The sequence below is a fragment of the Lactuca sativa genome, chromosome 4, assembly GCF_002870075.4.
Source record: "Lactuca sativa cultivar Salinas chromosome 4, Lsat_Salinas_v11, whole genome shotgun sequence".
NCBI classification, from domain to species: domain Eukaryota; kingdom Viridiplantae; phylum Streptophyta; class Magnoliopsida; order Asterales; family Asteraceae; genus Lactuca; species Lactuca sativa.
The window spans coordinates 48392352-48405108 of record NC_056626.2 but is presented as its reverse complement, the minus strand read 5'-3'; the positions used below and the strand labels follow the sequence as shown (position 1 = coordinate 48405108).

The 12757-nt window shown below is 31.7% G+C and overlaps 2 protein-coding genes across 2 annotated transcripts; both read left to right on the top strand.

Annotated features, from left to right (window-relative positions):
• Window positions 1-830: 830 nt before the first annotated feature.
• Window positions 831-2732, top strand: LOC111914761 (uncharacterized). Its single transcript, XM_023910479.3, has 6 exons — window positions 831-1114; window positions 1469-1541; window positions 1615-1708; window positions 1808-1945; window positions 2045-2102; window positions 2203-2732. Exons 1-6 carry the CDS (start codon window positions 1082-1084, stop codon window positions 2671-2673), a joined length of 867 nt encoding a protein of 288 aa, XP_023766247.2. The 5' UTR covers window positions 831-1081; the 3' UTR covers window positions 2674-2732.
• A 6421-nt stretch (window positions 2733-9153) lies between these two features.
• On the top strand, window positions 9154-11203 carry LOC111914760 (uncharacterized). Its single transcript, XM_023910478.3, has 6 exons — window positions 9154-9414; window positions 9767-9839; window positions 9919-10012; window positions 10112-10249; window positions 10363-10420; window positions 10527-11203. The coding sequence occupies exons 1-6, from the start codon at window positions 9382-9384 to the stop codon at window positions 10995-10997; spliced, it is 867 nt and encodes a 288-aa protein (XP_023766246.2). The 5' UTR covers window positions 9154-9381; the 3' UTR covers window positions 10998-11203.
• The last annotated feature ends 1554 nt before the right edge of the window (window positions 11204-12757 follow it).

Here is a 12757-nt window from a genome sequence, read left to right as displayed (position 1 = left end):
TATATATATATATATATATATATATATATATAGCAGACGAAAAAGACTGATGTTATAATCTGGAATAGGAACTCTGAAATAGAGACCACAACTCTGAAATGCTATGTTCTGGAGCGTGTGATCATTTTACCAAAAAATATATTGGTTAGTTTTGTTAAAATAATCGTTTATACGTGTTAGATTACTCAATTTCCCAAAATAAATATTGCTTAATACGAATAAAACTTAAGATAAACGATTTTAGAAAAATAATTTATTGACATTTGATTTTTCTCACCATAAAAACTTATTTAAACACTTATTAAAATACTTGTTTTTAGAGAAAATTACAAAAATAACCAATTTCCTTAATTATTTTGTAGAAAATAGCCAAAAACCAAACATTACAAAAAGAGAAATTAAATTACCTCCTACCTTTTATGCCTACAAATGTTCCTACCCAATAAGATTATGACAAATCATTATTTAATTTAATTTAATTTAATACATTCCTAATATAGCCTTAATGAGTTAGTTAAAAAAATATGGAATGATGACACTTGTCATAATCTTATTGGGTAGGAACATTTGTAGGCATAAAAAGTAGGAAGCAATTTAATTTCTCTAAATGGAGAGTTTAATCCATCTATAATTTTGATTATTATTTTTGTGATGTTGAGTTCTTTTAGCTATTTTCTACAAAAAAAAAAAATAATAATAATAATTAAAAAATTTGACTATTTTTGTAATTTTCTTCATTTATCTACCATAAAACTAATCAAAATATTTTTAAAAAAGTTATTTTTTTTTTATTCATTTTGCGTAAAAGTAAAATGAAATCCCAAACACCAAACACCCCTAAAAACATTATCATCCTTTTCTTGTACCTTTTTCTGATGTTCTCCAAAGTCGAGCCTTTACGGATCTGTGAAATTTCTGGATATCGTAACTCGAATCTGATCCAAACTACGAACCAGATCTGCAACGCCGATAGTTCTCCGCCACTGTGATTCTTAGAGATCAGATCTCGTCTGGCGCGCTCTTTTGTTGATTTCTCTCTTGAGTTAATTCTTCAAATTGTGTTTGTTGGTGTATCAACGCCATGAAGAAGAAGCTCGATACGCGTTTCCCTGCTGTAAGTTTTCCTCTTTCCAGGTTTTATGCCATTACACATGATAATCATACGGTTTAGGTGTCCCGTATTTGTAGTATGTGTGGTATTGAAGATGCTATAATCGTAGCTTATTCCTATGGAAGATCGTCACTTCGATTTGGGATTTTACTGATATCCTAATCATAACTGTTGCTTTTGACATGCTTTTAACTTCCAAGTTGATATGGATTCACAGCCTTCTTAAGAAAATAAAAGACCTAGTACAAAGGGAATATTGTTGTTGGTGTAAATTAACATCAGAAAATCAATTGGATTCTTTAAGTATTTTGCAGGATGTAATCTGATATTTTAGAGTGATTGTATTATATGCTGCAGGCTCGGATCAAAAAGATAATGCAAGCGGATGAAGATGTTGGAAAAATCGCCATGGCTGTTCCAGTTTTAGTTTGTAAGTTTCTAGTATAACCTTTTATTAGCTTCGCCATTGTTCTTACTTGTTATTCTTTTCTAATATTATTCAGCAAAAGCTTTGGAATTGTTTCTGCAAGATCTTTGTGATAGAACATATGATATAACTCTACGCAGAGGTGCAAAAACTGTTAACTCACTGCATTTGTAAGTCCTTCCAACCAAACCATTTCTGAAAATTCATTGATCTTTTTGTTAGCTTGTTAAACTTAAAACACATGGAAATGTTGTTTTTGTTGAGTTCAGAAAGCACTGTGTACAAAGCTACAATGTATTTGATTTTCTGAGGGAAGTTGTGAGCAAGGTCCCTGACTATGGCCATTCTGATGCTGCTGCTGGTGGTGCTGTTGGTTCTGGTGATGATCGTACCATGGTAAAGAGGAAGTAAGCTACTTTCATAAATCCATTTTCAGATTATTTACTCAATGCCAATGAAAACTGAAAAATGTAAAATTCGTTTTTGTTTTGTTTTTCTTGTGATAGGAAAGCTGCTGCTGGTGAAACAAATGAAAGTGATGAAGAGTTGAAAAGAAACAGGATGGTAACACTAAAACCCTCTTCTTTTTTTTCTTCCATAATTTGTATATCTCTTTTTTGTATCTATTTACTTAAATTGAAACATTTTTGTCATTTTATTTTAGAATGAAGCAGGGCAAACGGGCAGCAATGGTAGGGGGAGAGGGCGGGGCAGAGGAAGGGGCAGGGGCCGGGGCAGAAGCTCAGCAGATAGAGAGGCTCCCCAAACAGATATTGAACTCGAATCCTGCACGCCATTGATTCCATCAACCACCACCACCGCCGCCACTGCCGCCGCTGCTGCCACCACCGCGATCAGTGATGGTGGTCGGGACTTTGATTTGAATGCCGGGGTTGATGAGAATATGGAGAAAGCATCCGATGGGTTAGCCGGAGGAGCACCACCACCTCCACCGCTGCCGGAGTCCGTTCCTGGTGGTGGTGGAGATGGTGGTTCAGAGGCGGCTGAAGTAAAAAACGAAGAATATCTTGGGGGGTCGCTTTCGGAAATGGACAGGATGGTGATTGACACTGGAAATTTGGGACAAATTAACTCAAGGTTGGATGAGGAAGATGAAGACTATGATGAAGAATAACTGGTAGAATACCAAATCTTACATATGTTTTTTTATATAAATGTTTACCCTTAATTCTCTCTCTCTCTCTCTCTTTTTTTTTTTAATCTTTGGTGGTGTATTGGAAGGGCATTTATGTGTTGTTGTATTTTGAATCTGAAGGCCCTTACAGTACCCATGTAGGTAGTAGGTAGTAGGTAGTATTATGAATGATTGATTGCTTGAAGCATTCAGATATATATATATATATATATATATATATATATATATATATATATATATATATATATATATATATATATATATATATATATATATATATATATATATATATATAAAAACTGAAATGGGAAATCTGTCAACAACCTTATGTGTTATTAGTAGATTTATCCAAGGTGTCGAATATAACTCACATCACATTACATATTTAAACAAATTTAATTTTCAGATTATTTACTAAAATGGTGTCGTCTTGGATATGTATGTTTTACATGCAATGCAAGTGAGCTTCTGTCCCATGATGAAACCATGACATGTTCTGGTAACTGTTAGCTGTGTGATTTATCTTGGATGCAGTTATGTGATTACCTTGGATATGTTGGGAAAATAACATTGTAGCACAACAAACTATGTGTTTTGTCCCGATTTGGTCATCAATGTTATTTTTTTGCTCAATAGGTCATTAAATTAACATTTCTCCTTTTAAATAGGTGACATAGATGAAGTTCAACATTTGTAGAGTGTTGTTTATGAAGCCCTAAATGAGTCATAAGGAAAACTACATTCCTGTTTTTGCGTCTACAGAAAATTAAAGAGGCAAATATTTTAAATGGAAGGATAAGGAAATGTTGGATGAGTATTATTAGGAAAAGCTTTGGTCTTTGAAACAACAACCAGACAACTACACACGTAACACACTTAGAGTAGGTAAATTCCACACCATCAATAACAGAAAGGATTTTGAATAAATACACCTTCACAGTTGAGTTTCACAAACAGATAAATCATTTGGGATTCAAGGTTGACATTTCTCCTGCTGTTTTATGCTTCTTGAGTTTGATCACCAGAAAACTTCCAAGAAAACCTTATCTTTTATCCTTGGTTTTTGGTAATGGTATATGGTTTATGGAACGAGAAAGAAGAATGAAAGTACATTGTTTATTTTGTATATTTTGGGATTTTAGTTGCAAGAAAGTTGGCTGGAGAAGCAAAAATGTAGCATGATGAAGCAATTACCCTATTCCTTGACAAAAAAAAAAAAAAAAAAAAAAAAAAAAAAAAAAAAAAAACTAGAGGAAGAAGTTGTGTAGAAGTTAATCATACGTCCTAACTTCATCCATTGCATGCTCTCTATACAACGACACCAATCCTTGGTAAAAGTAATAAAAAAAAACTAGAGGTTGTGATTATCGTATTCTTGTAAATAATGTATATGATCTTGTCAACTCTTTTTTGTATATGATCTTCTCCAAAATTTAATGCTTTTTATGCTATCTATTGAAACATTTTGATGTCTACTTTCCATTTATTTTGTTTAGTTTAAATAGGTTGCTAATGACTTTCTATTTGCATCAAAATGCCGACAAACAACATGATCATTCCTTTTTTTTTTTTTTTTAAATATATATACAAAATGGAATGAAGTGTATGTATAAAATCTAGGGTATATATGTATGTATGCAAAATGTGCAATGTATGTATGACTATATGGAATATACCGCAAGTATGGAAAGTAAATAAATGTTACAAGTACATTACCATACCAAGTGCATGTTAAGGAAAGTATGTTACACGCTATTACAAGTATACTACCATACAATACAAGAAAGTACATTATTGTTGTCGTTGGTGAACATTACAAGTACATTATCATTACCAAAATTAATGTTATGATCAAAATTTATATTACCATTGAACAAGTTCAATACCATAATAGGAAAGTACATTAGAGGAACATTAACAAAACATAATAATAGATATATGGTAAGGAAATATATGCACCTTTAATAACAAAAACAATTTCCAAAAGTGGTTATTAGAAGTACTAAAATCAATATTAATACAACTCTTACTAACAACACCATCGCAATCCTTTGTTCCAACTGGTTTTAGAAATTATTTTTTCTCTCCAATTTAGACTATTTCATGAACCATATTTTTATCCAATTAAGTTGGAAAATGTGTGGTCAATCCACTTGAAGAAACTGAATCTTTTGTGTTAATCATGAAAATAAACAAAAAATATTAAACATTTAATTTGGGAAGTGATTCGTACTCAACAATTTGTGTTTAATAGAGTTGTACATTACAACATTTTAGAGCACAAATTGTTGTGTATGGAGAAATTTTATTGTGTACGGATCAATTCCCACTTAATTTTAACTCTTAAATGTATCGATTGAACATACATTTTACCTAAAAATAAGGATAACTTATAAATCCGCTTCATGTGTTGTCCATGGTCCATGCCACTGAACATTTCACAACAACATCGTAAAATAATTAATCATTTCACCATTTCAATTAATGCATGTAAATTTATAAAAGTTTGGTATCGATAGAGTAGAAGATTAAAATGTTGTTTGTGAAAAAAAATATGATTTTCACTTTATTGATGACTAAAGTGCCACTTAACTACTTAAACATCACATTGAGCAAAAATTGACATGTCGATCACTTCAATACCAAAAATATCTTGAACACGGACTATTTGTAATCACTTAAGAAGTTTATGACACTATGAATTTAAATTCTACGAAAATAGTTAGGATAAACACATTTACAAAATAACCATCTAGGAAACAAGATGTGTACTGAGATATTAGGATCTTAAGATCATATCTGAACCAAATATCATCTTTTTAGTCTTTATTCTGTATTCAAGTCACTAGTCTTATAAACCCTAATAGATTCACCATTTTGCTAAACTAAAACCATGCAATGCATAAACCATTTTCGAATCTTAAAACTTTGTGCATTCAACTTGAAACGATTGTAAATCAAATGAAACCTCATAAAGCATCAGAACTCATCCAATTATCGAATTTGGCACAAGAGTAAGCCATGTAGGTTAGTTCCTTTGTGATATCGTGTCTGATGATCTTGTTTATTTTATGCTTAAGATGTTTTTTTTTGTAATTGTCGTGGTTTGCATCTACATATATATGATTACCGTTAAAAAAGCTAAAGTTGATTTCACAATTGATGTCTTAATCAACATGAATTTATAAATGGCAGTGACCCCTTACATGAAAATTTGAGAACATTCATTTTGATAGGATCTTCCTTGACAAGCCGCAACCTTAATATTTGCCTATTTTACAAATAAAAATATAATGGTCATATTGTCAATCTTTCTATTATAAATATTTAGTAAGTAGTAAGAAATTAAATTAACATGCAAACACAATAAATTTAATATGGAAAAAACTCTATATCAAGTCAATTTACATTTTAAGAGATATATCTGTAATAAGATCCTAACAAAAAAAAAAAAAAAACTTATTAGATACTAGTTTGTAATCCGTAGGAACCACGATTACAATATTAATTAAAATTTTATAGTAAAAATTTTAAGTTATTAATCAATTATTTTAAATAAATTATTAATTAAAAGATTTTTTAGTTGTATAAAATTATAATCATTGATTTAAATAAATATGTGAAATTATATCACTTCATAATTTGTATTAATTTTATTTTAATGCTATTAATTTAATGTAGATAGAGTGAGAAATTTAAAATTTAAAATTTAAAATGAAGAGTAAAGTACTAAAATCGTCCCTATGGTTTGGTCAAAATTGCACGTTTGGTCCCTAACTTTTTTTTGCACTCGGATCGTCCCTGTGGTTTGATTTTGTTGCATTTTTCGTCCCTGTGGTTTGATTTTGTTGCATTTTTCGTCCCTTACATACATAAAGTTAGGGACCAAACATGCAACTTTTACCAAACCATAGGGACGAAAAACGCAACAAAATCAAACCACAGGGACGATCCGAGTGCAAAAAAAAAGTTAGGGACCAAACGTGCAATTTTGACCAAACCACAGGGACGATTTTAGTAATTTACTCTAAAATGAATAATCAATAAGTTGACAAGTGTAATTATTAATTAGGAGTCATAATAGAGTGACACATGATAAAAAAAAAAAGAATAAAATATGCATTAATTGATTTGTACACATTTAGTCCTTATGACTTAAAAGGGTAGAGCTAGGTTCATTTGTTTAAACTAAGTATTGTGTTATCGTATGCATACATGTGGGCCAATCAAAATTAAATAAAAAATTAAATAATTAAATAAATATATAAGGGTAATTTAGTCATTTGATTAATAACTTCCAAAAATAATCCCTAGAATCATGGTATCTCTCCAATTTAAATCTCGTTCACCTCTTTATCTAAAAACCCTATTCTGAAAACCCTAAATTGAACAAATCGACACCAGCGACCCTTTGTGGGTTTGCCCTTCATTGTGTTCTTCATAGAGCGGAACATTTCGATCGATCGCAAGGGGGGTACTTGTTATCGTGTTTAGCGCTGAGATCGAGAGTCTCAGTAGGTTATCTTCTCTCAAGTATCGGTGTAATATTGATGTCGATAAGCATGATGTAGAAGATGACCCAATGATCATTACTGGTGCACCAGCCAGTGCGTTCCTGAACCAATTGTCGGAGATAGTTCTTGATCTGAAAGCTCACCAAGGGTGTCCACTGGTTCGCTCAGCTATGGAGTGCGAATTGTTGGCTTATATTGTGCTTCCAATTTGTGATCCTTCTCATAACTGCTGTGTTGGTTTTGTTGAGTGTTTTATGAAGTGCTCTGATTGCTCTCTTATGATTTTCAATCAGTTGAATCAGGCACTGGAGGTTTGTATTTCTTACGTCTAAATTAGGGTTCTTCGATTAAATCCAACCTTGTGTCAATTTCTTGTTTAGTTCTCTGGCATCGGAATTCTCTACTACACACATCAGATCCTTGAAGATGGTTTTTGTACCTATGTTTGCATTTAAGGATAATACACATCTCCACCACCGATGCTTCTCCTATAATCACGCCATCTCCACCACTGATGCCTATAATATCCAAAAAGTTTTCCATCTCCATTTTCTTTTCAAGGTCGGTTACTCAATTTTAATAACTATTATAAATTATTTTCAATTCAATTGAAAAGAAATCGTTTTTGATTAGAGGCTTTTACGTATCTTTGTTGATTTTTTTAAATTTCTTTGTTTGCACTGCGCACAACTTTGAAATTGGTTTATTTAGCAAGTAATTTTTTTGTTTCAGCTTGTTCATTTGCTTGTTCCTCTTGCATATAAATCTAAATTAACATTGCCATTTGTTTTGATTAAGATAAGAAGAATAAGGTAACCGACAATGTGGACTTAATTCTTCAATTGCTTGTTTTAATTCTTCAATTGCTTGTTCGAGAATTTGTTATTCTACAATAAATTTTTAAAGTCATGATCAAGATTATTTATTATTTTATAGTTCTAAAATATTTTTATTTTTGAACATACTCAAACATATTCTGTCAGAATGTCCAAATTAAAAACCTTATAATTCATAAAATCGGATTTTTAAAATTAATAGAATCTATGATCCCTTAAAATATGCAAATTTCCTTTATTAAATCTATATTAATTGACTAAAATACCCTTCTAGTTAAATTTGATGGTATTTATCAATTATATTTAATTCAATAATATGTATTAATCACTTTCTTAAAATAAGTAAAATGATTGACCCACATTTATGCATACAATAATACAATAATTAGTTTTAATAGAATAACCTAGGCTTAAAAGGGTAATATATTTTTTGATTTGTACAAATTTAGTCATTGACTTTTTTTTCGTCCACATTTATCCCTTAAACTTGTTAAACTGTACACATTTAGCCGGTAAAAATGACTTAATAGGGTAATATATTTTTCACTTTGTAGACATTTAATCCTTAATATATATATATTTTTAAAATAAGTCATTTTTGTTTTTGTATTCATTCGGTACTTATAAATAATTTCTTTAGGTTTTTCTCACAACATCTTACGTAAATAGCCATATGGTGGTGGGATAGGTTGAGGTGAGTCTGCTATATGTTGTAGTGCGGGCCAGCTGTAAGCCATAGGCACAGATGCTCGAGAAGAGCGATTGGGTTAAGGCGGCATGCCGACAAATAGGGATGTCAATTGACTTATTAGGCACATATTAAGTCATTATCCCATAAGATAACACATTAAAAAAAACTAAAATTATTCTTTTATTAGAACAAAGAAGAGATTTGAAAATAGATTAATTTGTTGGTAAATGATAACCGTAATCAATTGACTTATTAGGCACTTAAAAATAAATTATTTTGTTGGTAACTTGTAATCGATTTTTTATCATGAAAGAAAATTATAACATAAAAAGTTCCAAAGTTATTTTTAGAATATTCTAAAATAAAATTAAAAATTAATAATAATTAAAAACATTATCATCCTTTTCTTTCTTTTCTTTCATATCTTTTGTCAACCTTTTTCTGATGTTCTCCAAACTCGAGCCTTTACGGATCTGTGAAATTACTGGTCGTAACTCGAATTTGATCCAAACTACGAACCAGATCTGCAACGCAGAGACTTCTCCGCCACTGTGATTCTTCGAGATCAGATCTGCTCCCACGCGCCTTTTGTTGAATTTCCTCTTAAATTAATTCTTCAAATTGTGTTTATTGGTGTATTAACGCCATGAAGAAGAAGCTCGATACGCGTTTCCCTGCTGTAAGTGTTCCTCTTTCAAGGTTTTATGCCATTTCACATAATAAGCATGCGCTTTAGGTGTCTGGTATTTGTAGTATGTGTGGTATTGAAGATGCTATAATCGTAGCTTATTCCTATGGAAGATCTTTACTTCGCTTTGGGATTACTGATGTCATAATCATAATTGTTGTTTTTGACATGTTTTTAACTTCAAAATTGATATGGATTCACAGCCTTCGCAAGAAAAGAAAATGACCTAGCGCAAAAGGAATATTGTTGTTGGTGTAAATTAACATCAGAAAATCAATTGGTTTCTTTAAGTATTTGCAGGATGTAATCTGATATTTTGGAGTGATTGTATTATATGCTGCAGGCTCGGATCAAAAAGATAATGCAAGCTGATGAAGACGTTGGAAAAATCGCCATGGCTGTTCCAGTTTTAGTTTGTAAGTTTCTAGTATAACCTTTTACTAGCAAAAGCTTTTGAATGGTTCTTACTTGTTATTCTTTTGTAATATTATTCAGCAAAAGCTTTGGAATTGTTTCTGCAAGATCTTTGTGACAGAACATATGATATAACTCTACGCAGAGGTGCAAAAACTGTTAACTCACTGCATTTGTAAGTCCTTCCAACCAAACCATTTCTGAAAATTCATTGATCTTCTTGTTAGCTTGTTAAACTTAAAACACATGGAAATGTTGTTTTTGTTGAGTTCAGAAAGCACTGTGTACAAAGCTACAATGTATTTGATTTTCTGAGGGAAGTTGTGAGCAAGGTCCCTGACTATGGCCATTCTGATGCTGCTGCTGGTGGTGCTGTTGGTTCTGGTGATGATCGTACCATGGTAAAGAGGAAGTAAGCTACTTTCATAAATCCATTTTCAGATTATTTATTCAATGCCAAATTGTCAATGGAAATACTAATTACTAAACTGATAAATAATTAAACATTGATTTTTCTTTTCACAGGAAGATTGCTGCTGATGAAACAAATGAAAGTGATGAAGAGTTGAAAAGAAACAGGATGGTAAAACTAAAACCCTCTTTTTTTTTCCATAATTTGTAATTGTATATACCCTTTTTCTATCTATTTATTTAATACTTAATTTGAAATGTTTTACTCATTGTTTTAGAATGAAGCAAGGCAAACAGGCAGCAATGGTAGGGGGAGAGGGCGGGGTAGAGGAAGGGGCAGGGGCCGGGGGAGAAGCTCAGCAGATAGAGAGGCTCCCCAAACAGATATTGAACTCGAATCCTGCACGCCATTGATTCCACCAACCACCACCACCGCCGCCACTGCTGCCGCTGCTGCCACCACCGCGATCAGTGATGGTGGTCGGGACTTTGATTTGAATACTGGGGTTGATGAGAACATGGAGAAAGCATCCGATGGGTTAGACGGAGGAGCACCACCACCACCGCCGCCGCCGCCAGAGTCAGTTCCTGGTGGTGGTGATGGTGGCTCAGAGGCGGCTGAAGTTAAAAACGAAGATTATCTTGGGACATCGCTTTCGGAAATGGACAGGATGGTGATTGACACTGGAAATCTTGGACAAATCAACTCAAGGTTGGATGAGGAAGATGAAGATTATGATGAAGAATAATTGGTAAAATACCAAATTTTCCATATGTTCTTTTCTTATAAATGTTTTACTCTAAATTTTCTGATTTTTTTTTATCCATGTTGGTGTATTGAAAGGGCATTTATCCATTGTTGTATTTTGGATCAGAAGGCCCTTTTACAGTACCCATGTAGGTAGTATGTAGTAGCTAGTATTATGAATGATTGATTGCTTGAAGCATTCAGATATATATATATATATATATATATATATATATATATATATATATATATATATATATATATATATATATATATATATATATATATATATATATATATATATATATATATATATATATATATATATATATATATATATATATATATATATATATATATTGGAAACAAACTGAAATGGGAAATCTGTCAACAACTTTCTGTGTTATTAGTAGATTTATCGAAGATCTTGTGGAATCAGAAAGAAAAAGATAAAAGACTTTTTGAATATAACTCGCATCACATTACATATTCAAGCAAATGTAATGTTCAGATTCTTTACTAAAAGTAAAACGGTGTGGTAACTGTTAGCTGTGTGATTTATCTCAAATGCAGTCTTGTGAACTGTTTATGCATATCCTTAAGCTTGTACGCTCTTGTGGATTGGATTGTTGAGCCATTGAATGTAGCTTAAGTGTTTGGATAAAATCCCACAATAAGCTAATTTAAGTGTTTGGATAAAATCCAGCTTATTAGGCTAAATAAGCTAATTTTAATAAGCATTCATCCCCATGCTTATTGCTTATTGCTTATTCCCACCACAAATAAGCTATAAGCAATAAGCTAAAAATCTAATCCAAACACCCCCTAACTTTAGCAAGAAGCGACACTGCAGGGAATTATCTTGTTTTCATATTTCGGTTTAATGCTTAGTACTAGATGACATTCTAGTTATGATTTTATTTTGGCTATGATGTGTGCATTAATTTTATGGTTTGAATTGACTTTATGAAATTGAAAGACATTTACATATTATATTATCAATGACTTATACTATATTCAGGTGTAATAGCCTAATATGTTGTTTAACTTGCCGACATGGGATTTAATTGGGTCCTCCTATTTGCACGATTAAATTCGTGTATAAGTCATTATTATTAGGCTAAACAGTATCGATATACGGTGGCTACGCGTGGGGTTACATGGCAAGGTTACCTACGCGTGAACACCGCCCCAGGCACACGTAGGTGCCTTGTGGCGTAGTGGGGATCACGGACGAAGACATCCAATCAGAAGGAGAGAGAGTATATATATATATATATATATATATATATATATATATATATATATATATATATATATATATATATATATATATATATATATATAAAACATATCTTTATTTGACCGTTTGCATCTTAAACAAAAAAAAATTAATTTTAAATTTAAATAACATCTTTTACCTCTCTCTATATATAATACACTTTTACCAACACTTTCACATTTAGGTGCTGTTTGTTTTTTTGAAGTCAAAATGTCTGCAGTCTGCGGACCAAATCTGCAAGTCTCTGCGGCAAAAGAGGTGGACCAAATGTCTGTAGTTTGCAATAAGAAGATTGTTTGTTTTTAACGTCTGCGGGCTGTTAAAATAAATTGAATTTTTAAACTTAATTTCATGTCATAAACATTAAAAATACATTTTTAACAAAAAAAAAAAGAAAAAAAAAGAAACTGCACGGTGGCCCATGTTTTTTTTATTTTTTTTGGTTTAGGTTAAAATGAGGTCTGAAGACCTTTGAAGAC